This window comes from Chlamydotis macqueenii, chromosome 1 (assembly GCF_036417535.1).
Source record: "Chlamydotis macqueenii isolate bChlMac1 chromosome 1, bChlMac1.mat, whole genome shotgun sequence".
Classification (NCBI taxonomy): Eukaryota; Metazoa; Chordata; class Aves; order Otidiformes; family Otididae; genus Chlamydotis; species Chlamydotis macqueenii.
Window position 1 is genome coordinate 208,290,471 of NC_141556.1, and position 27,985 is coordinate 208,318,455.

Below are 27,985 nucleotides of genomic sequence, written 5' to 3' on the forward strand. Positions count from 1 at the left end.
CTAGCTTTGCATAACACATATCTGACAGGTCTGATAGCTAACACTGCTTGGCAAAAAGAGACATACCTTATTCATGAGAATTGTTAGTATAATTTATTAAGTTCTGCTCATGTGCTTGAAAATGTCAGAGTTAATTTAGGAAACAGTTATTGCATCAAGGCAATTGCAATATATGTTACAGATTGCAGAAAGATGGAGGCGGGTGGGAGAGATAGAGAAATCCAGCTGGAAGACAGATTCCTAGATTAATAAAAATCAAAACAGAGCTCTATAGTCACCAATCTTTGTAGCATTCCAGCATATGCAGGTGGTAAATTTTTCCCTAGAAGCTCCATTAAGTTGGTATTTTAGAAAGTAATCTGTTTTATTTTGAAGTCCCTAAATGACAAGTCTACGAGCTTCTCCGGCAATATAACCCAGTTACCCTGACTACAAAACAAGTGCATCACGTTTCCAGGCTGAATATGTCCAAGTTCAACTTCCAGGCATCAGATCATGTATATTTATCAACAACACTGAAAAACAGTTTGCTACCAGCTCTCTTCTCCAATATAAGTATTTCCAGATGGCAGCATTTACAGTGATACTGCTCATAGAAAAAAAAAAAGGTTTGTTTGTTTGTTTTTTTAATAAGCCATTTCTTTAAATATATAAAAGGCAGAGTGTTTTCAAAAGCATAAATTTGCGTTTGCACTCAGCTTCTGTTTATTGGATGTCCAATTGCCTTCTGTACCACTAAAAATCTCATCTTGTACAGGGAAGTTGGATAGGCAATTCAGTTTTGTCATGTGAAATGTTTTTGATTCATCATAATGACAGCAAGTACTGGACATTTGTTTGTATGTTTTGTAAAAGGTGAAACTGAGCTTATACAGAAAGGTGGAGCACTCTGCACCTAGATGATAAAACATAACATACAAACATAAACAGGTTGAGGACTTTTAGAGACCTAGTGACATTTATAACTCATCCTCAAATCCCAGAACTTCTCAATGTTAGTGGCAATGTCTGAGCTTGCATTAACCAGCTGTTTGTCTCAGATCTTCCTATCAGATCCTGCCACGACAGCATCTTTACTTTTCTCTGTTTTTCTCTATTTTTGGGGGGAAGATGTTGATAGGCAGCTTACAGGGACAGCAAGTTTGTAGCAAGATGACATCTACGGCTTCTTCTCCAGCCCTGTGGCTGTTCTTTCAGGAAGAAAATTAGACTTAACAATTTATTATTGAAAAATTCATAGGAGCTATTGCTCCCCTTCTGTTGTATTCTAAGTCTCTGCAAATAGATTGATTATTTCTCCCAGAAGTTTTAACTGGAAATTAGGCAAGCTTCTCTATATTTCCAAATATTCCTTGAGTTCTTGAATAAAATTTTGAATGGTCTGCATTGAATAGTTCCTTAAGTATTTGTGGACAATTTTTAGCTGGTTTCTAAGTAAGTATCTTACTTGTCAAAGTTCTAATTTGGTTTTGCCTTAGTCCAGTTTGAAGACTTATCTCTTTGTTTCTTCATAACTGTCCTAACTAGATGATCATAGATCCTTTTATAAAGAAGACAAAAGCAAAAAATGCACTAAACATTCAAACTTTCTCAGTCGCAATTTTAAGTAGTCTTTATTCCAACTGTTTAGGAAAGGAATTTACTGCTTTGCTTTCTATTCTCATCAAATATTTTCTTGCTACCTTTTCTAATCCTTGCTAGTTACACTACATTTTACATCTTGCCCTTCTGACTTTGTCCCAAAATTTTCTTAACATTTACACTTTTTTAGGACTTAGGTTGTTATAACCACAGTAACTTGACTCAGCTTCCAGTTTTTCATGAGTTTCATAACATCAAAAGGCTCTCAAGTACCAAGGTTCATTTCTCACTACACTATCATTCCTTTTTTTTCACTGTGTTCTTAATGTATTTTCTTAAAATAACAGCTATGACTTCTGAATTAACTATTACTTTAAAACTTGCTCCCTGTGGGATTTTCCATATCACCTGTGAATGCACAGCAGACTGGCTTTGAAGTTCATATTACTTATTCTTCTGAACTTTCTCATTCCCTTCCAGCATGAAATCATAAATTTTGCCACTGCACTATATGGTCAATTAAGGGCAAGTTGTGTTTCATTCTCCCATTTTCAGGCCATTCTTTCTTACCGGTCAGAATAAAATCTGGAACTATACTTGCTTTTTCCATATTCCCCACCAAAAAGATTCATGAATGTTAGACAGTTTGGATGGGATCTATTTCAATAAATGTCAAATTCTTTCCAATCAGTGAAAGAAATACAGACTTTTAGAGCCCAACGGTCATCTGACCTGTGTAAAATGTCTACTTTAGGGCAAGGTAAATTGTACTCCAGAAGTGGTACATCTACAGGGGGAGCCCAGAGGGTTACATACCCTGCAATTCCCAATATTAACAAAGCCTGAATTTAGATTAATCCTCTATTTGCTCCTAAGGAGTTTAATCTACCTGCCCTTCTAGTTGGTGTGATCCTATTAACATATGACAGCAGCTGTACTCTCAGCTCTCTTTCTCTCCAGAGATTTTCTTTTTACAGATCCTTCACATGTAACACCTACCATGCAGTATTTATCATTCGGATAACTTCCAACACATTCTCCCTTGATTTTCAATCAAGTTCTACTTTTTAAAACAGTCCAGTCATGTGAACTAATCTGCCTATTTAAGTCACTGAAATTGTTATATACTAACATTCCCAACATATGACATACAATGCTCTATACATTACTACAAAGCAAGTCTACACAGTTGTATTTTTCCTGTTGGCTGATTAGGATTACTGTTAAGAACATAAAGGAAGACTTTATGGACAAGTGCAGTTAAAGGCCACAGAATTTGATACACTTTCCTATGCCAAAGGACAGAGTCATGTATCATCCACACCACCACAGGGAAGTAAGCATCCTAAGAATACTGTGAGTGCCTCTGCAAATGAGTGTTTGTAAGGCAAAGTAAGGCAAAGGGAGTATCTGTTATAATCCTAATGCTATTACACAAGAGTCATGAAGTGATGCTCCACGGAGAAAAGATTCCAGGCCTTATAGAGATGATTCAAATATTTTCCATCAGTTGCAATTTTAAGAAAAAAAAAAAAAAAATCTGAGAAGTGAAACCAAATGGTATTTGCCATTTTTCTTAGTTTTGTAACTAGGTAACAAAATGCACTTTTTGCCCTAAGTAGTTTTACTGCTTCTACCATGAACAAAAAATCATTTTAAATTAGAAAGCTGAAGGGTTCTTTGTACCAAAGTAACGAAAGTCAATTTGAAGGTCAATTCTAACTGCAGCAAATATAAAGTGTAAATATTTACTATAAATAAGCACACAGTCCTTACACTCTATCCTGCTCTATAAGCACACATTTTGGAGTAGAAATTGGAGAATGTATTTTTTCAAATGTGCATTTTATTTTTGCTACAGATGTGTGTGAGAAGGTGGGTAGGAGTTGTGTGGGAGGAACTAAGTAGAAATAAGTGTTTAAACTGTTCAAAAGGGAAAGCAAACACCTTACAAAAAATGACAGCAGGACAGTGCACAGACACAAGACAATATCTGATCAATCTAAGAGATCCCCTTCCGTTTACAAGAGAGAACCTTGTATAAAAGACCAGAGATAGTACTGATGTGAGATGCTGAAATACCACTACTGCAAACCAACCATATATGAAGTCATGAACCAGTGACAGAAAACCCCATAGGGTATCTCTGGCAGCCCTTTCCCAATGCATAGTTATTTGAGGCTCAGAAAGCAGGAAGGGAAAAAAGATGCTGTCTTACCCCATATATGAATACACCGGTACTATGCTAGATCAAGAGGAAAACCATACAGAATTTGCTCAACTTCTTAATCTGATTCAGGTGAGACAGTAGGGAAGATGGAAGGATTACAAGACTACTACCTGCATCTTTACAGAACAGCCTGTTCTTTTTCTACTCTTTTTCCTGTTGCTGTTGAGCAACTTCAGGAAACTTGTTTTATTTCCTTAAGGTAACCTGTGGGATGCATTGCTTGGGAGTAGAAATCCTGCTACAGAGCAAGTAGTCTCCTTTTTCTCTTGATTCTACTTTGAGGCTATCATCAGCCATATTTCATCCTGTCATTGTGAACCACAAGGTACTAAAGCACTTCTACCAGAGAATGAAATAAAGCTGATATTGCTTTTATGGTCCACAATTTTATTTTATTTTTCTTTGTGATGGAGCAAGCACAATGTTAGCTGAAAAAGCAAACATATATTACAAGCGCAAACACACATGAAATGTGAGATTCAGCTGAAGACACCTAAATATAGACACGCACGCATGTGGTAAGTGTTTCAGCTTAAAGCCAATGGATGTCCAATCAATAGGGGCAATAAAGCTTACAGAGCGATTCAGCTCACTCTACACAACTCACAGTTGGCCAGCTGAATCATTCTCTAGCCTCCATTGACTTCAATGGCAACCAGACACCCAGCAAGCATGTAGATGTGTAAACTTGAATGTCTTAACCTGAGGTTTAGTCTTTTCTAAAGACAGTAATTTCAAAAGTTAATTTAAAATGCTAATACTTGCTCTTACCTCCTTGTGGCTATTAATTCACCTTAATTCTCTCTTTTATATACATTTTTAACTCGACGTAACCTTATGGAAAATTCTAAAACAGTTTGAAAAACAATGTAATTGTAGGAATTCAAGGAGCAATATGCACTAATTATTTGTGTGTAAATTGTAAATCTGAATTTTGTTTCTGAACTTGCATATATAAACTAACTCTCTGTGCTTAGGTACTGTACCTATAGATGAAGTTGCCCACTTGACAGCGAAAGTGCTTTGAAGCATGCAGGTTAAAACACCTAAAATAAGTAGATAAGTTTTATCATAATTTTGATTTGATATTGTAAGGCAAAAAAACTTATGGCAATTCTTGTTTGAATAGGACCATAATCCTCCTCCTGTCTCCTCAGGATTTTCCCCTAAAAAGTACAAAGTATTCACTATGTATCTCTTTCCTAAAATTATAAGATTTGTACTGCTTTCTGTCAGTAAGGGTGTATGCACAATATGCAGCCATTATGGCTCTTGGAAATAATTTGTTCTCATGCAGGTGATTTTAAATAAATAACACTGGGTTCCCATTGCTGTTTTAATAGGAAATATATCCCTTAGCATTGGAAGCGGAATTTTAAACTGCAAGAATTGCATCAAGGAACACAACATTTTATTTTTATTGGAACCTGCATTTTCCTGGAGAACGTGGGGTTAGATTACAGTTCAAGCACGCTCTAAGTTTTAGACTTGGCCCAGACTTCTCACATGATTTTAAACAAACCAATTAACATAATGGCACCTAATTTCCACTGGTTTAAATCAAAGTAATACTCTCATTTCTATTCTGAGCTATTTTGTTTGGGTTATACACATCTGAGACAAAAGTTAATCTGTGTGTACACAGTCCCTAGCAAATAAAGTCTTGATGTCAATTAGTATTCAAAATGCAACCTGACAATATTTACATTATATTTAATAGGAGGACAATACTACAGAGAGGGCGTACATCACTACTGGTGATGTGTACATTACTATATTTTAAAGAAATTCAGAAGTGAGAAGGAAAATGTTTACTTTGATGGTAACTCACAAGAGCATAATGAATTATAGCAAGAAGAAATCAGCATTAGAAAAATCCTACCTTTTAGGGGGAAAAACTAGCTTATCATGAATGTAACACTTTTTTTTTTTTGCTGTTTGAAATGTTTTACCATTTGAAACAGAACATTTTCCATTGTTCTTTAACTTGCCTTCAAGGTTCAGCTATGATTCATTTTGTCACTCTGCACAGAAGCACTGGGAATATCAGCCCGCTTTCTGAGATAAGTTTTAAACATTTCCAGTCAATTAACTGAAAACAGAAAAATATGGCTATCACTGCTTTTTCTAGGGTTTTAGCCAGTTTCCAAAGGCAGCTCTGTATCATTACTGATCTTGTGATGCCATCTGGTGGCATCTGGAAAAAAAATAAACTCAAATTTCACTCGTCGATGGGGGCCAAGGCTGTGGTATAATCTTTCATAAAGCCTCTGGAGAGCTGTAGGGCTGGACCCCTCCCTACCACATAACAGCAATCAAGCAGAAAGAGAGGTATAGAGGTTGTGGGATTTGTCCAAGCCTTGTGAGTCTGGGACTATGTACATCCAGTCCGTCACCCAAAGAGAATGCATATTCCTCACTTTGTTGGGTCTCACTTACGGCTTTGCGGTCTATTTAAGGTATTTTTACAGGTACCTTCCCAGTGGTGAGCATACACATCTCTGAACCAGTCAATGATTTGCCATATTCACAGCACAGGCATGGATTAGGAAAGTGCTCAGATCCTCCTCTTTCATACAGGAAAGCGAGGCTTAAAAAAATAAAGCACCTTGCCTAAGGTGCTTTATAGACAAAATTTAGTCTGCTCTCTGCAGCTCTCCGCTGAGGTCGGCATTGAAGGACAACAGCAAAATCAGTAAATTAAATCCAGATCTCCAAAGTTTAAACCACTTACTATGCTTTCTGTCTGAAATAAATTCAAGCAAGCCTGAGTTAATTAGAAATACTAGCTTCTAGGGTATTATTTGTTCTTGGTAAATCAGATTTGTCATGTTTTAAGAAACAAATGGGGAAACTATTTCTGTAGGGAAGTGTTTCTGAGGGATGAGACAAGAAAGAATAAACAGAGAGAAACAGACCTACTTTGTGTAGCCCTTATAAAATTAAGGTGTCTGGGATTCTTCACCAGACAATGGTCTAAAATTAATCAGCTCTAAAAGTAGCCTGTGTATGACATTTGTTGTGTTTGAATATGGAAAAATGGATTCATAATAGTTATTTGTGACTAAATAAGTCAGCAGTGCCTGACTTGGTGATTGCCCGGGGATATGCATGCAGTCTAATTAAGTAATAATTTCCATCCCTCTCTGCTCAATGAACAAATAAAGAACTCTTGCATGACAACTAAATGCCGCAGCAACACTGGTAACTTTAATTAGAATTTGTGGAAAACATTGCTATGAAACAGACAAAAATCAGTGTTAATAATTCCACTGTGGCGGTGGCCCACAGTGCTGAATATCCCCCTGCTTAAAAATAAAGGAAAACAGGCTTTTAAATTTGTACCTGAGCTGCTGGTTTTCTGAATACTATGCATAGTAGTATTAGCAGTATACGTACAGTGTCCTTTCAGTCAGCCTTATCTTGCTGCATCTAGCCAAAGAAAAATAAATTGCATAATTGTCCTGAAGAAATTTCTATTTCTATTATTCAAGTTTCTTATCATAGAATCACTGAATGGTTTGGGTTGGAAGGGACCTTTAAAGCCCATCCAGGGCAACTCCCCTGCAAGGAGCAGGGACCTCTCCAACCAGATCAGGTTGCTCAGAGCCCAGTCCAACCTGGCCTTGAATGTTTCCAGGGACGGGGCATCCACCACCTCTCTGGGCAACCTGGGCCAGTGTTCCACCACTCTCAGTGTAAAAAATTTTTTCCTTATATCCAGTCTGAATCTACCCCCTTCTATTTTAAAACCATTACCCCTTGTCCTATCAGAACAGGTCCTGCTAAAGAGTTTCTCCCCATCTTTCTTATAAGTCCCCTTTAGGTTGTCCATGTTCTTCTTGGCACAGGTATTTACCTTCCTTATCTCTTCAGGGTGATAACCTTCTGAGAGTCTAGTTTGATTTTCTTGCAGTTTCCTACAAACTTTCTACTCAAGGATCTCTTTAAGGCACCTAAACATCTTTACTTGCCCTTTCTCAATTTTTCTTAAAGCACTTTCAAGGAACAGGTCTAGATAAAATACACTATTGTGGTCCTCAAAACTGCAGGTTACTGCACCCCTTTAATGTCAACAAGCCAGTTTTTCCATATATCGCAACGCAGTCCCAGCCACCTTTTCACACCAAAACTATGCCAGGTGGAAGGTAAATTCACTTTCCGTAGAATAGGCCAGTGGCCAAGAAACTCCTAAGCAACGTAGGACAACCAGGTCCTGCTTCCACATGAAGGGATTTAAATATTGACCAGGAAACTGCCACATAACCATGCCACAAACTGTCCAGGCCACAGCCATCTTCCACCCCGATGCTAAGGAAAGTGCAGCCAAGGATGCAAGATTCAAAGGACAGAAAACACGACAGCGGGAGAGAGAGTGACACTGCAGCCTACTGGGTCCACCACTCATTTGGGATGAATAATTCCTGAGTTACAGCTCTTTGCCTTAAGGATATTTATGTACTTCACATGAAAGAGCCACAACTGTATCAATTTGGGACAGTTTCTTTTTCTACAAGGGGGCACAATGTGAATGGATATTTAACTACATTTTCAAGGCTTTGATTGTTATTCAAAATCCTTTATGTTCAGATTGTTTCAGTCAGATGTTCAATTACTTGACAGAGCCTAAAACATAAATGCTGTGTTTTTTAAATGTGTGCTATCAATATATACATGAAAGAAAAATTTAAAAGATGGTTTTGAGACTAAGTATGCAAAATATAACCTCAGGCTACAAAGCCTTTTATCATCTAAAATTTGAAAATGAATTTCAGAGTGATCATCAAATTCATTAGAGGCACAGAGATAATTAACATAACCTAATTCCTCTCCTCACATTGAGCCATTTGTTAAGCAGTTCAGTGCACACTAGATGGCACCCCCAGCCTAGAGTATTTCATCCTACTGTTTTTTCTCCTCAAAGAAAAGTTGAAATTGAGAAATATCTTTGTATTCAGTAGCGCCTTTTGGGAAAAAAAAAATGGAACGGGATGATGGGCTAAACTGGAAGATGCTGAGATCTTGCACTGGGTTTATGTCCTCTCTGTGGTGTTGTCATGCTGTAGATAGCATTAAGCAGAGAAAAGTCTCATTTTGAGCCAAGTACAGGTAACACCATTAACAAGAGCAAATAAACAAAATAGTCAGTGATAAACTGTTTCCAGCTTGCATTTCACAACATGGAAACCAAAAAGATATTTTTGTGTGTCCCTTGCAGTATAGACAAAGAACAAGATGAAGTAGTTGGCCAGCAAAGCCCAATACGAATACTTACAGACAAAATTTGATCTCCTCTCTGCAGCTCTCCGCTGAGGTCGGCAGGCCCGCCTGCTAGGATGAAAGACACGAAAATGCCTTCCCCATCTTCTCCTCCCACAATGTTAAAACCAAGTCCTGTGGAGCCCTTGTGCAGGATGATTTTTCGAGGCTCTCTGCATAGAAACAAAATTATAATGTTTATCCATTCAAAACTCCTAGTGTCTACACATTTTTCAAGGCATCTTAAGCATATTATATTTTGCTTAAGAGACAATGGCCTGTTATGGCCTAAAGAAACCTTTTAACAAACGAGATATACCTGTTAATTGGAAAACAAATAAGGTAGGAATTAACCAGCTTTTTTTTTTCTTTTTTTTTTTTTTTTCCCCCTCATGGTTAGATCCAAATACCTCTATTAATTTCAGGCCACTGGAGTGATCTTTACTAAGTTAAGTGATGGATTTATTAAAAGAAGAACCAAAACACGTAAGATTTTATAATCTAATTGATAACAATACCGTATGTAAAAGTAGAATCAATCTTTACATGGTACATTTTTATTTTAAGTTCTAGTCTTGCTTTTTAAACAAATGAACAAAGAAAAAAATTAAAACTCCAGGGAAACCAATGGCAAGCATGTTTGGTCGTGACAGATTTGGAGCAATTAACATTTGTATGATCAAGCTTATAGAACAGAACCTGATGAAAAATTCTAGTTTGACATTATCAGGAGCTTTCAAATATAAAATCACACAGCAGCTTTGTCACTGAACCAGACTGAGGGATATCTGCTTTTGTCTTACTGGTTTAAAAAGTTGATCATTATGATGGAAATCAATAAATAATAACAGCTACATCTCATACAGCACTTTCCACCTGCAAACTAAAAATATGCCACCAAGGGATGTAAACATAACAACATGCATTTTACTGATGGGAAAAATTATATCCAGAAAGAGATTACTTTCCTAAGCAATCAAGGTAGCATCCTTGAGAAAGTGTCCCAGGTATTCCAGTTGCCAACCTCTACTCTTCATATCAGGCCTCAGATCTTGGATACCCAAGCACACACAAGCATATGTACATAAGCACACATCATATTTATCGGTACTTACCCCATTTCAAATCCCTCTAACAATTTACTTTTCAGAAAAAGTGTAAATGCTGTTATATTCGTATGTGTAAACTTTAAGCCCAGCCCTGCAAATACTCACAAACACACACATCTATGTGTCTTCTATTACATGTTCTTCTAATTCTCAGTTTTTACAAATAAAAGTTACCAACAACGTCACAAATGTAAACACACACACACAACATCTACAGAAACATGCTTCAGAATGCTTCCTGTAAAAAGATTCAATATTTCCTGCATACTATACAGCAGTTCTACATCATACAAATGGCATTTTCATTTCCATTTGTTTCTTTAAAAAAAAAAAAAGGAAGAAAGAGAGAAGTGATGCATCAAGTGATGTCTTATTTGATGTGAGTTAAGTATTATGGCTGTATACATGGGGACTTAACCTTTGGATGATAATTTCAAAATCAGTAGGTGTTTCTTCATCTTTGCCCAGTGCTAATGTTCAAACAGGATCCCCAGCTGGATCATGATCTTTAAATAGCATTTCAACTTTCTGAAATGGAAGCTTAATATTTTTGAAAGAAAAAATGAAAGTAATTTTTTAATAATATTTTTAAAGGTGATTGTAACCTTTAGTGAAAGTATTAGTCCTCCATCTTCTAAATTTTTCTTAATATTGTATCATCAGAAAACAATCTTTTAAAAGTACAGCTGTGAGAAAAAGACATATTGTCCTGAGTTTTTATATTATTGAAGTATTTTTAATCAATCAGAAAATAAAGTGAGTTTTCTTTTCTTTTGCTGTTGATCTGCCTTGTAGCAACACTTTTAGCACCTTCTTAAATGTGTGCAGATTAGACATAGCATAATCCAGATCTAAGAAGTCTAAACAGGTTTTTAATTAGGAAGGGTGGCCTGGGGGTTGCAGCAGAACTAGGACAGCAAGCTGGAAGCGTGGATTCCTTCCCCCACTTAGGCCATGCGCTACTGAGTGATCTCGGCAAGTCATTTCTTCTTCCAGCTTCAATTTTCTCATCCACAAAATGATACGGTGACACTTGTTGTCTTCGAGTCCTACACATCAAAAACACTTTGCGAGAGCTGAGCTACTGTCATTATTATTTGCCTGGGTATCGAGGAAAAAGAGGCAGTAAAGTCCAACAAATATATTTGCATGCTCTGCTGGTGAGAAATCAGAAGAGCTCTTGTTCAAAATGAAAATGAGTATTTCCACACATGACAGGCAGCTTGGATCATAAAGTTGAAAGCCAGTGCTATGGGCAAAACTAGGTCAATACCACTGGGTAGCTACTGAATAGCAAGCTGCGCAGCTCAACAAAAAGTTGGCCCAGTTATTAATCCCTGTCTCTGATCAAGTCAGCAGATTTATGCCTAAAACGCTGTCAGTGCTGTTTTGTAATTTTGGCCTTTTGACAGCAAAATTCACATTCTGCTCTTGGATGATTACGCTCAGAGGAAGCTCACACAGTAACAGGGAAATGTCAGAAGCCGTGATTAGAGTACAATGGGTTTTGGCTCCTACTCTTTAGCCTAACGAGGCCATTTTGGTTATGACTCAAAATTGGCTGTATAGAGATTGACCAACCGTCACGTCTTCATATTTCTTTCAGATCTGAGTATCCTGCAGAATCTGAAAGGTAGATGCAAGATCAAAAAAGTGGTGGTGTCATCATCATAGAAATAACCTTTAGCCACGACTGGACTGCAAAAACTACGAGAAACAGAAGGTATATGCTAGTTCACCATAACATAATAAATGACTACGATTTTTTAATTATATCATGGTTCACACTTGTGTAGTGTACTCAGTATGAAAATGAAAAAAAGATATAATAAATCTTTGTAGCATGCTATGTAGTTAAAGAAGGCAAAAAGTTTCTCCATCAAACAAATTACAATACCAGCCGCTGACCAAGTGATGTTTTAAGAGTAGTGCAGAAGTGAGTTGTCTATCAATGCTTTAGCCACACTCAAAGAAAAGGCTAATTTTGGTAAAGATAAGATAGGAATGTTACATATTTATTCATCTGGAATGTAAGCTTATAGTCATCCCTTTTAATATGATTAAGGAGACCTAAGAACAAGTGCTCCAATTTTTCTTTAATATGTGGGAAGCAACATTAAGAAGAACTCCTTTGCCTCTATTAAAATTCTTTACGAGTGTAATTCTCACACAGGCGAAGGGATGTTAGAGAGAACGCAGATAAATGCCGTAAAGGAAGTAACGGAATCAAAGCCTTAAAGATGACGGGTGTGGACACGGTTATGGGAGGGCAAGAAGTGAAAGTAATTCAAACTTGGATGATGTTTTGTTGCAGTAAATGCACTCAGTAAAAATGTGTAGTTCTTTACAGAAAACAGCAAGCGAGGCAAAGGTTATTTCAGGGTAACTTGTTTTAAAAGCTCACTGTTTCGTTTGGAGGCAATAGGTGGCACTCTGTAGCTACCTGGTAAAAAGGCACAGCCTAACAATCAGTGTTTCTCAAACGCATGTCTCTTCCTACAGCTTTAACTTTTTTACCATTTCTTCTGGGATAAATGCGGCTGAAGGTAAGTTTCTAGGTGCTAACAAAGCGTCCTAGCACTTTAATTGTGTGTGTGCGCGCGCGCATGGTTTATGCCCTCCTGCAGCTTTGTACCAAATACAAACAGAGAAGAGCAGCAGGGGAAATCAAGCAGAAATTAGAAAGGAGTGTGAGATGAAAACATTCCTGGACTGACAGAAGGCAGCAGAAGGCGGGGGGGGGGGGGGGGGGGCGGGGGAAGAAAAGAAAAAAAAAAAGTAAAGAAAAGAAAAAGAAAAAAAAAGAAACAAGCAAAGAAAAGAAAGAACAGGATAAAGGGAGACAGTGCATCTGTAAAGGAGAACAGGGAAGGAATTAAAAAGGTAGAGAAAGAAGAAAGAAAGAAGAAAGGAAGATTCAGTGTAATAGAGGCAGGAGCGAAGGAGCAAATAAAGTGCTGCAACCCGCACAGATTCACAGGCTCAGAAATCAATGGGAGAATCAATTTGGATGGACTTGGTTACTTGCTTCAGGGAATGCATCAGATCAGATTCTGTAAAGCACATTATAAATCGCAGGCCTGATGTAAGAGCAAAGTATTATTAAATTAATATTTGAAACCAATAAGCAGTAACAAATCAGATAAGATTTGGGTAAAACTTCAACACTTAAGAAAACTTCTCCTGTCCTAAAAATGGAATTAACAAAAATAAATCAAAAAGCAGGCATTTTTCCTCCTTAACACTTTTTTTGGTTCATATTTGTTTTATTTGTTCATTATCTTCAAAATAGCTAAGTGTTTTGTATCTACTACATTTGTACCGAATATTTGTTTTGATCCGTTTCCTTTTTTACAATAAGAAAATGACAAGACAAAAAATCTGAGTATCCCTATCATTCTTCTATAGATTGTGAATCCATAGTAATTACAGATTTAATTTAAGAGATTAAAAACTGGACTGATAAATGAAGGGGAAGAGCTTTCTGAAAACAAGTAATTCTTATAATAACTAACTGAAAGAAAATCCATTTTTAATTTGCTTATTTTGTGCTGCTGGCTACATTAAAGAATACAGTCAGCTTTAGTATTCATCTCACACTGACACAGCTCTGTCTTTCTGTTTCTTTTGCACCACCTACAAAATTGGGGCGTTGAAATGATTTTATGCTTTTTGGAACATCTACAGAAATATGGAACACACTGGGTGCTTTCAAATATTAGATTCTAGAGAATTATTCTTGATCTTGCTTTGGCTGCAGGTTTTTTTTTGTTGTTGTTCTGGTGGTTTTTTTGTTTGTTTGGGTTTGTTTGTTTTTTTTTTTTTTTTTAATGCTGGTTGCTTCAAGGATATTGCAATCGTACATCCATTCACGCACAGTAACACACATCATAGAAAGCCCAGAAGAATATTTATATAATTGATAAGGATAGCACCCAGGATCCAGCTAGGGCCCCACACCCTCTGTACAAGGCACTACACACACACAATGCTTGAAGTAGCAAATAGCAGGAGGGAAAACCAAAGTGGAGATAAATTTTATCAGTTGGTTATGGTCATATATTTGTAATATGCCAATGCGGGAGAGAAAAGGGCCTTACAGGAAAGATAGGGAGAAACTCTTTAGCAGGGCCTGTGTGATAGGACAAGGGGTAATGGTTTTAAAATAGAAGGGGGCAGATTCAGACTGGATATAAGGAAAAAAGTTTTTACACTGAGGGTGGTGGAACGCTGGCACAGGTTGCCCGGAGAGATGGTGGATGCCCCATCCCTGGAAACATTCAAGGCCAGGCTGGACGGGGCTCTGAGCAACCTGATCCTGTTGGAGATGTCCCTGCTTCTTGCAGGGGGGTTGGACTAGATGGCCTTTAGAGATCCCCTCCAACCCAAACCACTCTATGATCCCATAAATCTGAGGGATCACAGCACCCTTTTCCTGTGCAGTATGGTGCTCGGCTTCCAACAATTCACTGTGTGAGCACTGAGCTACGCCTGCTTAGAGTCAGTTGGCTAATGAAGCCATATCTTTTTCAGTACAATACTTCCAGTTTTCCTCTCGTGATTCAAAAAAATTCTGATAAATAACTGCATGTTTATTTCAGACAGCCAAAGGGCACACTGGAAGGATGTAAAAAAGGTCATTCAAATAGATGAGCATTCTTCTTCACAGCATTTAACACAGAAAGCTAGGATGAACAGAGAATGTGCCAGTGTGTATGATGTTTTAAAATCTGATTAATCACACAAGAAAGAATTTGAAATCTCAGGTGGCTGAAGGCCTGGAATATGCATACACACCTTTTTAAAAGACTGAAATTCAGGCAAAACCAAACTTACTCGGCTTATTTAAACTTTCTTTTATACCTTCTACACTGTGCTTCACAACAATTTAGAGAAAAATCTGTCTGCAGTGCTCTCACCTATTGTTTCATCGCAGTATCTCCTCTGTGGCAGCTTGGCTATTACTTTTCCCCTTGTTATTCTCCTCTTAGGCTTGGCAAAATCTTTCCTTCACGATGCGAAACAGCACTACCCCTTGCCTTCCTCCCCAGCCCTTCCTCTGATCTGCCTTTCTTGTGAGGTTTCCAAAACATCACGACCTGGCAGTGGCAGGGAGCTGGCAGACCTCCCTTTCTCCAGTCCCCAGTCCTTCACCATCTCAGGGCCCAGGGGAGGCTGAACACAGCAGTGTTACCCATCCGTGTTGCGTCTGACCCAGTGAGGTCTGATCCTCAATTTGTGAATCATTATCATCCTGATTTCAGTTGTGATTGAAAATAACAAAAATAAGGAGACCTCCCTCTTATCTATTGCTGTCACGTTGAACATCCCAGTCTGGAGGGCTAATTTTGCCATCTGAAACCAAGACAATGTTTTGGTCTTGTGCAGAGCGCTCATTTTCATTACCTGTAACTGATTAGTGACTTATTATTTCATTTTACTAAACGTTGATATACAAGCAACTAAGCATTCAGCCCTTAATGAGATGTTCATTTATCATATCACATAGCAAAATATAACTTTGTTTACTAAAGTTACGCATGCTGCTTGAAACAAGCATTTTATCTGTTTACTTGACTATGGTTTCTCTGGCATTTCTTGTTTACTGAATGTTGGCATTAACTGTAGAAGCAGTACTTTATCCTAACTTTAATACTGACTACATTTTTAATGCATTTATTCTGCAAATATCATGTCTAACTTGTCAGAAACTTTGAAGTATATTTAATACGAGGGAACCTACTGGGAGCCAGGCTTCAACCTGACTGATGCATGCATGAATGCACTGGCTTATACATGTGCAACTTTATTTGTTTTCCGGGAACCCCTCTGGACTTTAACAGCCTTTCATTTTGTCTTTCACAGAGAAACTAAAGCCTGTACACCAGGCAATGTTCTCTGCTTACAGCTAGCAAGATGGAATTGGCATACTGGAATAACTTCTTATTTGAAAAACTGGTCTGTATTTTTACCATGACACTCGACATTTACTTTAAATGTACAGGACAATGTCTCCTGGATTTGAGAAAGCTCATTGATTTCTAAAGCTCAGTGTAGGACAGCTAATATGCTCTTTGACTTTGAAAGGGAGATGATTATTCCAGCACGCTTACTCATTTATACTTTGTCTCACATAAGCACTTGTCTCTCCTCCCTGATCCAGGAGGTGCATTATTTACATGCTAATAATCAAAATAAATCCTGAAAACTGCATCTCTGTTCCATCTGCTACACCCAACACAGGCAACTCCATACTAGAAAGGCTGCTTTGCATCCTGCTTTAAAAAAAACTATTGGTTCCATATTGAAACCGCTTTTCTATAAACTATTACTTACAGCATTTGATGGCTCTATTTACCATGAATGCTCCAGCTTTTCAGTTTGTAAACAAAGCTAGATGATATGGAAGCGATGACAGGCAACCACAGCCTGTCAGGAGACAGGAAGTATGCAAAGGCTAAGAGAATACCTAAAAATAGCAGTGCCTCTAAGCTATGTTTCAAAATATCAATACACAGTCCGTTAGTAGCAAGCATCCAAAATTACTTTATAAGACCCTTTCCAAACACAACGTGGTCTGTAACATCTGTCCTGTTCAGAATAAAAATTCTTACCCTTAGTCATGGTTCAAATACTGTTTATTTATATATTTGAGATACTCAATCACGTTGATAAATTAGTTTAAAATTTCCATCAAAACACTCTTGATCAAGTAACTTGAAAGAGATGATTGGTAGCATATAAGGTACAATTTGGGCTGAACGTCAGCTGCGGAGAGAATAACTATCGTACATCACTAACATTACAGTTTCGTGCACTAGTACAGCAGGATTTCCAAATAACAGGTTTTACTTTTAATCCAATATTTTTCCTATTTTGAATACTCACAGTTAAAATTGTTCATTAAAACTGTTTCAAAAAACTCAAACCAACAATATTTTCAAATTCAAGCGTTATAGTTTTCTTGTTTTTAAATCATGCAAATAAACCATTAGGGAAGTAACTAATTAGATTGCACTAGCAATGACATCAAACACCTGTGAAGTTCATGCTTCTTTACACATAATAAATCCATTCACCTCATGTGCAGTTATTACACTGTGAAGAATATATGGCTTGAATATAAAGAAAATTTAATCTTTAAAGACGTCTTTATTTTTTTCACCTTGCTACTTATTTTTTTTTGCTGAACATGAAGTCCACAAAAGCCCTCTATAAAAAAAAAAAAAATTGTACATATGAATCCATTACCTAGACGAAAAAACTATTAAAGTTTTTTAAAAACATATTCTAGTCAGCTCAATTATCACATGTTCAACACGGTGGAAAGGAACAAATGCCAGTGAATGCAATTCCCCCTGTACTTCTTTAACACTCCCATATTTCATTTCTCCTTCACAGCACCCAGTAATTATATTACTCCAGTGACTACACAGTCAGTCACACAGACCCAGCATGCAGGCCACAAATCTAAGCGTGCGCTAGGGACGTCTTGCAGGTAAAGCAGCTATTTACAAAGTGCAGCTCCAAAGCAATATAACGAGTCAGCTAAACACAGGACTCTACTGATGGAAACCCACTGGCTAAAAGAGGAAAATAACTTTGACATCAAATTGTATTAGCCATATACATACTTACAAGCATGGACTTCACAAAAGCATTAGAATAAATCGAGCTTTAACATAATGAAATATTTCGGGCTGAGATGATTACTTGTTTTTGCTCAGCAGTGTAACAGGCTAACAGCCCCACTTTCCTATGTGAAACAAAATATGACTCACTGTAAGTTGATTAGTAATAATTACAAGCCAGATATTCTTCTACCTCCTGAACAGCAGGAGACCTGTAATATCAATTGCAGATTTCCTGCGCTCTAATGATTCATACACAATATATGCAAGTTGTCTGTGTGGCCAGTACAGATTCTGCAATTTATCTAAAAATTCACACAGAGAGATTGATTTCCAAATTTCAATAGGAGTTTAAACCTACAGGATACCTCCTGAAACATGGAGTCCAATAGACCAAATCAGAGACATCATAATAGAATTTCTTCCCTTAAATCTCAATTTAGCAAATTCTTTTTTTTTTTCCCTTTTTCTCTTTTTTTTTTCTTAAATCCAATCACCATTTTAATTGATAAACTTGTTCTTGAAGCTCAGTTTTATTTCAAACATCAATTTATTAATGAGTTGATTTGAGGAAAAGACAGGGGAATTTATTACGACTCTCTCTGTTTGTTAGAGACAAAGAGAGAGAAAAGAAATCCCAAATGAGGATGCTTAAGCACTGAGACAGGTTGCCCAGAAGTCGTGCAATCTCCACATTTGGCGATAGTCACAGCTTCACTGGACAAGACTCTGAGCAACCTGATCTAACTTGAAATTATCTCTATTTTGAGCAAGAAGGTTGGATACTGAGGGCTTCATTTATAGAATTACCTTCCAGATGACAGCCCTTAAGCCAAATGCACCTTTCATGTAGTGATTTTGCTATTCAGACTCATTTTCAATGAATAATTATTGTAGCTGTCCTACACATTTTAAATAAAAATTTAAAATCTTAGATCTTGGATGTAGATAAGAAAGAAAAAAATGAGACGTGTGAGAAAAAACATTTCAGGCTTCACTTAGGAGTGGATTATTTCATGTATCTATCACTATATTTTCTGACTGCACCACAATAAGGTTGTAACATAAACCAAAATACAACAATATGACATCTTTCCTCTGTGGAAACTTTGTATTCTCACTTTTATGACAAGAAATAAAAGGTTTGAAATAGGACCTGGGAGCAGCCAGTGACGAGTTATTACCCGTGCCTACAAAATATTTCACACAGTTTCACATTTCTATGGGAGGGGAGAAACAAATCTAACATTTTTTGTAAACTACGCCAATCAGTGCAACCAAAACCTGTGTTTCAGTGTTAAATGTCAGCTTTTCAAATATCGTAAAGATGCAAGAATATTAACTGTGGTTGTTAATTATGCATATTTTACACAATTATTTTTCTTAAAAGAGAGTCAGCTAAGTAGTCAGAGCCATGCTTCTACAATTAACACATGAATATACACAGATAGCTGCATAGAATTATTATTCTCTATCAGTACTTCTCCATCCTTAGTTTGGGACACTATTTTGTCAAAAAGAACTCATGCATATATTAAGAAAATAGAGTAAGACTTCACTGAGTATTGCCATGATTAGTCAGAACCATTTTACAGCTAACACACGTAAATATTAACACTAGTCAAGCGAGATGAATTGAGGAAACTGTAGTTAATATATCTCCATGATAAATATTCTCATCTCCATGACAAGCAAACCTTTTAGTGCTAGTATCTAGAAAGGATCAGCACTAATTTGAAAATATTTATTTCCTCATCCCACAGATTTAAACACTGTGGCATAAAACCACATCTAGTTAACAGCTATGTGTATGTGGGTAGTTCAGTGTCTGGCTTAGCGGTATCTGAGAGCTCTACAGGCAGCTTCAACAGAGAATCATCTTACCCTTCCACAGAAATGGTCCGCTGCAAGCTCACTGTGGGGGGACGCGTTGCAGTGCTGTGCTGGGAATGACTGTATGACCAAGGAAGAATAAAGAAAAGCATTTGTTAAAGAAATATAAGTTTCTTTTGTTGTTATTGTTTCTAGCAGTTTAGCTAATGCCAAAATAGAAATAACAGTCAGATGGTTTTACACGTCTAAAGCATTTTGAATTCAGTGATGCCCATCTCTTCAAAAAAGGGCTCAGCTTTACAACCTCTCATTAAGAGCAGACAATGAAGAGAATAAATTCCCCTTACTATTAATTTTTGAATTATTTATTTATTATTTTAATATAAAAACATATATAAAATAAATATATTTCTTATAATTTTATTAATCTTTCTTAATCTTCTTTAAAAGTATATATGTATACACCCACAGTTCAGTGACTTAAAATAACTTAGATACTAATTGTTCAGCTAAACACACTAACCATAAACCACAAAGTTAATTTCAGAGCAGAAGGTAAAAAGTAAATTATAATGTTATCCATCTAATTCTCAGTGTTTCTCAGGAGGAATGCTCAGTAAAAGAGGATATGCACTGCTTATAATTGCACCACAATGTAACTTCAAACTTTACAAATTTCAATCAACATTCACAAGTTTTTCCACATAAAATTTTATCAATCTAAGACACAACATTTAGAAAAAATATTTTCTAAGCAAAACACAGACTTTCTGAAAGAAAAATCCCTTTGTGTGAAAATCCTGAGGTCTCACATGTTATGTTGTCATGATTAAGGAACCTCAAAAATAGTTATTATGTTACATAAACCCAATAAATTACACAGTTTACGTTAACTTCGGTATTGCATTATTGTATAATAGTATTGTACCACTACTATTCATGTAAATATAAATGGGAAACAACACAGCATCAGTCAAAGGCAGTTCTGCGATAATAAATTGCATTCTTTATCCAAGACAGTGTGTTTAAAAAAAAAAAAACCACAAAAGCAGAAGCATCTGGGTTTATCTTCTGATTAGTTTAAATGGCTACATCACATAGTGAGGCCTAATATTAATAATGCAAAGCACACATTAAAAATAAATCTTTAAGTCAGTTTTGTATCACTGATTCTACTAACTGCAGATTTTGTGTTGCTTTCGAGCTCCATACACAACGTGAGCTGTTTGTTCAGAGGCAGCACAACTTGTTTTCATTCAAAGTGAAGACATTTGACATTAGTGAGCAACACATCTATTTTACATGCATTTTATCCTGTAGCATAGCCAATAAGTGACAAAGGAGGCGTGATTTTTTTTTGTGCAGCACCTAGAGATGTGACACTGGTTATCATGCCACAGGACAAACAGAAGACCTGCTACCTGCTGGTATTCCCTGTTGCGACCATTGTGCTCTTTTTTCATGTCAGTAAACTGCTGTACTCATCCTTACTCTGAGTATTTCAGAAGGTTTGTGGGAAAGTATATTCCCCTTATAAGAAGAACTACAAAGTTTTTTATCTGTTTTATAGCAAACCATAGGATGTACAGAAGTACCATGAGTCTCTGGCATTATGGTACGAAAAAAATAGTTGAGTTGGACAAACATTGCAGAATAATATTTTATGAGCACTGATTAAAATTTCACATTAAGTTTGTATCTTGCAAATGACTTAGGATGTGTATTTTTAATCTATACTTTTTTAGTGTTTATGCATTTTAAAAAATTTAAAGCTTAGGCTGAGGCTTGTCTTTTGTCCCTTTCCCTCTGCAGAGCTATAAGGGAACGTACACCCTTCCATTCCTGTACTGGCTTCCCATGCAAAATTAATAAGGAAGGGAACAGCCTCTCCCCTGTATACATGAGACAGAAGCGGCGCGGCAGAGCCATAACTCCATCTCCTTGTGCAGCTTGACTCTCAGAAACTTTATTCTCTGGAGTTGCCTCAAGAGATGCAGGAATATGGCTGGTATAAGGAAGAGGAACCCAGCAGAGAGGAGGGAGGATGACGTATATCATGAGCCTCTAAGTCACACTCTATGTCAAGGTCTGTTTCTAAGAGAAGGATGGCAAAGCCGTGCCTGAGTGATACTGCCGATGCTAAACCCACAACGGAGACTTCAAACAAGCAGCTCATATTCTTCCAACAGATGCTACATATTTTGTGGGGAAATAAAAAAAAACCAAACAATTAACAAGGCACGGCAAGGTAGCAACTGAAGGTTTCCTGCAGGAATTTGGTTTATTTCTCAAATGTGAAATGTGTTCTGTTTTCCAAAGGAATGTTGTCACAGGAAAGAGAAGCTGAGGAACGACAGCTGACATGGCACTTTGCCTTAAAACATTTAAGCCACCTCTCCCTGTTTGAAGATCTCCTCCTTACTAGAGCCACGGCATACTGTTACAACCAGAGCCACAATATCTACATCCAAGCACCACTAGATGAACTGACTTGAATTATGACAGCTTTGTTTCTTCTCCCAAAAAAGATTTCAGCATTGCCCTGTTTTTACTACAGCAAATTTATTTATGTTATTCTGACCAGCTTCAAAATAAGCAAAACTACAAGAGCATTAAAGGCAAGACTTCAGGCTACTAAGTACTAAAACTAAATCATCTCACATTTATCTACAGAATTAGCAGCTGAAGATGGTCACAAAACCATACTGAATAGTAGAGCACTTGGGAGGTGACTATGTTTGGATGTTGCAAACAAAAAAAAATGGGCTACATACACCAAAGTAATTTACAGAACAGTGGGTTATTGATCCTGCAGTGGAAGATTCCAGATGAGGAAAGGGACCAGTCTGATCACTGTAACAGATCCTCGGTGCCCACAGTGATGTTGCCGTTTACTGATGAATTCAATTACATTGGAGGATGGATACTTAACCCAGGCTACTTTGTGCAAAACCTGAAGGTTATAATCTGTCTGTTAAATCATGCTGTTTCTAAATATTGTATATAATGGATGAATAAAGACTAAGAATTTTGTCACTATGCTATTCATAATGGCCTCTACAGAATATGTAAAATCTGTTAGTGTTTATAAAGATCTCTGTTCGACATCAGGCACTTTTCTTTAACCTTTCTGATCATAGACCTACCTAGATCTAAAGCTGGCATTGGCTGCACTCTCATAAATTTATTATTAGATTTCACTATTCACATGTGTTAAAAAAAATTGACATTTTTTTTATAAATGCAAATTATTATTGTTTAAAACATATGATTCCTATTTAGAAAGTTTGGTGAAAATGCTATTTATGAACTTCCTAAGGAAAATCATTGTTGAATACAAAATTGAAATGAGAGCAACGAGCATTTCCAGAAGCACTTAGGAGCACCACGTTCCTTGATTTTGGGGATCCAGTCTAAACTGGATCCCCAAAACTTCCAAACCCCTTCTTTGCCAAAAAAAAAGATATTCATCCCTTTCAGAAAATGAGATGTGTAACATCTCCACAGAAAGATAAGGTACCCAGGACTCACTAATCACTCTCCTCAGTCACTTATTAATTTGTACAGCGCCACCACATCTGCTTGGTAGTTATCCTCACACAGCATTCTTATGGCTGGGGCAAGAAGCAGCAAATCAACCACAGGGTTATATTAGGAAAAAAATTTTTTACAACGAGGGTGGTGGAGCACTGGCCCAGGTTGCCCAAAGTGGTGGTGGATGCCCCATCCCTGGAAACGTTCAAGGCCAGGTTGGATGGGGCTCTGAGCAACCTGATCTGGTTGGAGATGTGCATGGGGGTTGGACTGGATGGCCTTTAAAGGTCCTTTCCAACCCAACCCATTCCATGATTCTATGATTATCCAGACAGGCTGGAAAATGAAGAATATTCAGAGAGAAAATTCTTGGGAAAACAAAATACATTTCAATGACAGAGTGAAAAAATACTAGGATGGCAATATTATTTTCTGTTATATCAGATGCTATATTAGCTATTGTAATCCCACAAGAAGTATGAATTAAAGCAGTGATTTCAATTCGGTATTCTCTTGAAATTACCTAACCATTCAAGCACTAGGTGTCATCAGTATCCTTCACTGGAATGACTACCTCGTTATGCAAAGGAAGATCCTTATACCTCACTCCTTCCAAGCAAGGGGCTCAGCTATTGGCAATATTCCACTCATTAGAAACCCTTTTCCAATCCTAGGTATTTGTGACATAGAGTTCAAATAAGTCCTCGGCTCTTTTTTCATGAAAATAATTCATAACTGCTGATATGAAAACTCATTTTTGGTACATAATTATAAAAATCAATTTTGATACTCAGCACAAGCTTATGCCTTCTAAGGTATTGTCATGAATACAATGACAGCACAAATCAAACACGCAGTCTAATCATTGCTTGACACAAGTGGCTATCCAGCTAGAGACAGAAATAAGAGTCTGATATCATTCCCATTTGACTTATTTAAAAGATAAAGCTCCTGGGCTTCTGTCAAAATGGTGGAACCAGCTGAAAGAAGCCCTTTCCATCACATGCTTAATACACTCATGCATATGTCATCTCTTTTGCAATACAAAAGAAAATGAAACTTCTAGGTTACTGCCAAAACATTTTCTATGAAGAATGCCTAAACACAGACACTTACATCCCCATATCAAGATATGTAGGTAAGAAGCATATTTTTACACTCAAAGATCTAAGTATTCAAAGTTTGACATTTAGGCTTATAAAAATGCTACCTTTTCTCTGAAATGGTACAGAATGAATGTCTCAATAACTTTAATAATACGAAGTAATAATATTTCAATATATTACTCAGTACTCCTGCTACACAAGACAAATTTTCCCTGAAGAGATGAATGTCACATCCCGTAAAATACCAGTTTTAACTTAATTCAATTTAATTTCAGTTTGAGATAAGGGGAATATACTATTCTTATAAGACAATTCATATGAGTCAAGGAACAAAGAATAGGATTTAAGTGAATAAGGGGCAAAATAGGAAGCAAAGGATCCAACTTCACTTTTTTGATGGGTTGAAGTTGTTTTTTTTTTTTCTAAATCTGTTTCTTAGGCAAAGCTTGCCATTTCATGTCTTTGTAAAATACTCAAAATAGAGCAGCATGTTGTCAACATATTTTTAATTACTATTATGAAAATAATGACATCAATAACCATCACAGTAACAAGAAGAGAAGTAGCCAGCATCCTCAGTTTTAATTCAGTTCTAACCTTTCAAAGGATGTTTTGAAGGCACTTCTGCTGTGTGGGTGATGCTGAAACTGGAAGCAGCATCATAAACCCTTCTTCCCCTGTAGGGATCAAATGAACTACCACCTTCCCTTCACAAACGACACTTTCACCGATACACAATATCCCAGTGAAACCCCTACCTGGGATGAAACAATCACATTAGGGAAACTTTAATTGTGTTTTAAACTTCTGTAACGCAATTTGGCAACTAAAAATAAAGACAAAGCAGCATTAAGGGATCAGACTGCATGACACTCAAATCACAGTTCATCCCAAAGCCTGCCTATTGCATTGAGGGTGGAAGAAAGGAGGTTGTTACAATCTAAATTTTTCCTGGTCTCTTTTGCTCATATAAAAAAAACATATATTGTCTTTACACACTGGATACTAGAAAAGTCATCAGCTTTCCTCTCCCAACCCACCTCCTATCATTAAAGAACAGTTCTCCTCTATTTGCTATAGCCCTGATATAGGGAACCTTTTGTTTTCATTTACATTTATTTTGACAGGTCAAAACTAACAGCTTAAAAGTCATTATTTGCTTCCTAAATCAACTGACTTCCATCTTCTCATAAAGAAGCAGTGATGCCGCTAGTAGCACAGGCTGGATAGAGACCTCCCTGAACACTGGCTTCGGAGCAGCATTCTTGAAGTCCCAATTCGGAAACTGCCGCACAGAAGTATACAAACTCCACTTGTCTCTTAACATGTTTTGTGCAGAAAGAAATGCAAACACCGCTCCCTCCTCCCCCCACCCCCAGCAACTAGAGCTCTGAGTTATTCCTTGTTATTCACAACACTAAAAGAAAAAAAACATTATTAAATGCAATATTGAAAACTGGAAAAGTGAAGGGAACACTAACACTATTTGGTTTGATGATGTATTCTCTCCATGTTGTTTCTTATGTGAAGGATTGAAGACAGCAGTGCAGTTCTTTATAAAGCTTCTAAGCCTTTGCTTTGATGGATGTAAGAGTTTAAGAAGGCAACATGCTTTAATTCCATTAATGTGGAGTTTTAATTCAGCTTGCTGAAGTGAAACCAGCTTTTCCTGATGCTGCCGACAGCTAAACTTCTAACTTAAATGAGTTTTTGCTCTCCTGTGGGATTAATTAGAACACCAGAGAGTGCTTTTTTTTGGTATTAATTTTATTTCAACTACAAACAGCTTGATAATATCCAGTACTGACAGTTACTGACCCATATTAGAAGTGTCAAATTAACCAGACAGTCTCCCATCAGAGGTAAATAGGAAACTTCAGAGAACCGGACATTCAACCCTGCTACTTTTAGATCACCCTTAAGCAACAAAGCCACAGATGAGATGTAATGCTGATTTCACACACAGGCACATGGAGTGAGGATTTCTGGAGTGACTTAGCAAACATAACTTGTTTTTTAAAATGGCGTCTGTATGTATATTCTACAAATAGTACTGCTAGGCTAAATACCTACCCAATGGAAAACAGAAAATTAAAAAAGAAAAAGGATTAGGCTGTCACTCTGCATACAAATACATAGAATAAGAATCACATCTCTGTTCAGGTTCTCTGGAGTAATTTCACTTGCACAAGTAAAGTCAACAAGACTGCTGACCTCTTCCTTCCTTCCTTCCTTCTATCCTTCCTTCCTTCCCCAAACAACATCCACAAAGAAGTGGTTAGCCACATCCCGCAACTTCAAGTATTTGAGTTACTGCAGCCCTAAGTTAGCATCATACAGCAATAAGAAGAATGCAAGGTGAAACTGTGACTCAGAAGAATGCTTCAGCTCCTGGAATAAAGGTAATTATACACCTTTGTTAGCACTGTGCCTAAGTCAGCACCGATCTTCAAAGTGGTGAAACAACCACTGACTTCAAATCTGCTTCTTTACAGCTGAGGTAATTGCAGGAGAGAATGATAAGGCTTAAAATAGAAAAAGTGTGTTTATCTGAGAAGAAACTGTTATTTTAGTTTAAAATATAATATTTAAAACAGCTGAAGAAGTTTGAAACTATATGGGGAGAACTGAAAATAATTATGAATGCTGTTTAAAGAAGCAGAGTGCAGAAGATACACCGCTGATTAAATTTCACACGTAGTCTCATGTTCCAATGCAGTGTAAATGGAGATTTACACAGTACTGTATAAAATATAACATTGAGGAAACTGGGCATACTGAGTGAAAATTGTAAGAAAAAAATACTGTGTTAAATAGATACAGAATTAAGTGGAATAAATGTTTAGGAAACATGAGGCCAGTTTTAATGACTCAGATATGGTACCTCACTCTTTTGGGAGGTTATTTTGTTGTAGACATCACTGTTAGATACTGATTTCTGTTATAATGTACCTTTTAAAATTTTGCTTAAATTCCTCCCTTTCATCCTATCCTGCTTCTAATTTGTTATGTTCCTTGCTCATACATTTTCCTCACACTTTGGAAAGACTTGGGTTTTTGGAAGTGGAACATCTAAATTTCCACTGCCCTCCAAGATATTTTGCTACTGTTAAAAAAAAAATAAATCTAAAATCTTCCTATTAGGCTGTCAGCCTTTTTTACTATTGTTCTGGTTTTACTAAGTGAGGGGGGGGCTACGGTGGCAGCTTCTGTAAGAAGCTTCTACAGGTTGCTTCTCCTTTGTCCAGTGGACCCAGATGGGGCTAGGGCAGACCTGCTGCTGGCCAGGGCCGAGACAACTGGTAGCAGAATGTTCCCTGATAACGCCTCTGCGATAACGTATTTAAGAAGGGAAAAATAAAAAAAAAAAAAGGAGAACATGTGGAGGAGCAGAAGTGGGGACAGAGAGGGGGAGGCGCGAGCCTTGTGGGCCCTGCGGCCCTCACCCTCTGGCCTCCTGCTGGGCGGCCGACTGGGCCCGACTTGGCCCAGCCCGGCTGCAAGAAGTGGAGAGGAGATGAGATGTGAAGAGAACCTGAGAGGCGTCTGCCTGAGCTGGTTGTGAAGAATTTCTTGTGAGAGGAATGGCTGCAGATGCCAAGATCACTGAAGAAGGAGGAGGAGCAGTAATGCTGCTCCTGGCAGAGATTCCCCTGCAGCCGGTGGTGCAGCCCATGGTGGAGCAGGCTGTGCCCCTGCAGC

At 37.3% G+C, this 27,985-nt stretch overlaps 1 protein-coding gene across 8 annotated transcripts in view; it reads right to left on the reverse strand.

The window, feature by feature from the left end:
• The window catches only part of DLG2 (discs large MAGUK scaffold protein 2), a 1,053,001-nt gene that overhangs the window by 229,132 nt on the left and 795,884 nt on the right, over window positions 1-27,985 (reverse strand). For all 8 annotated transcript variants that reach the window (XM_086739684.1, XM_086739682.1, XM_086739677.1 and 5 more), the window contains 2 exons: window positions 19,695-19,763; window positions 9,087-9,243 (listed from right to left, as the gene is read on the reverse strand). In XM_086739684.1, the coding sequence (XP_086595810.1) occupies window positions 9,087-9,243; window positions 19,695-19,763 (226 nt within the window). The remainder of the gene's footprint in view (window positions 1-9,086; window positions 9,244-19,694; window positions 19,764-27,985) is intronic.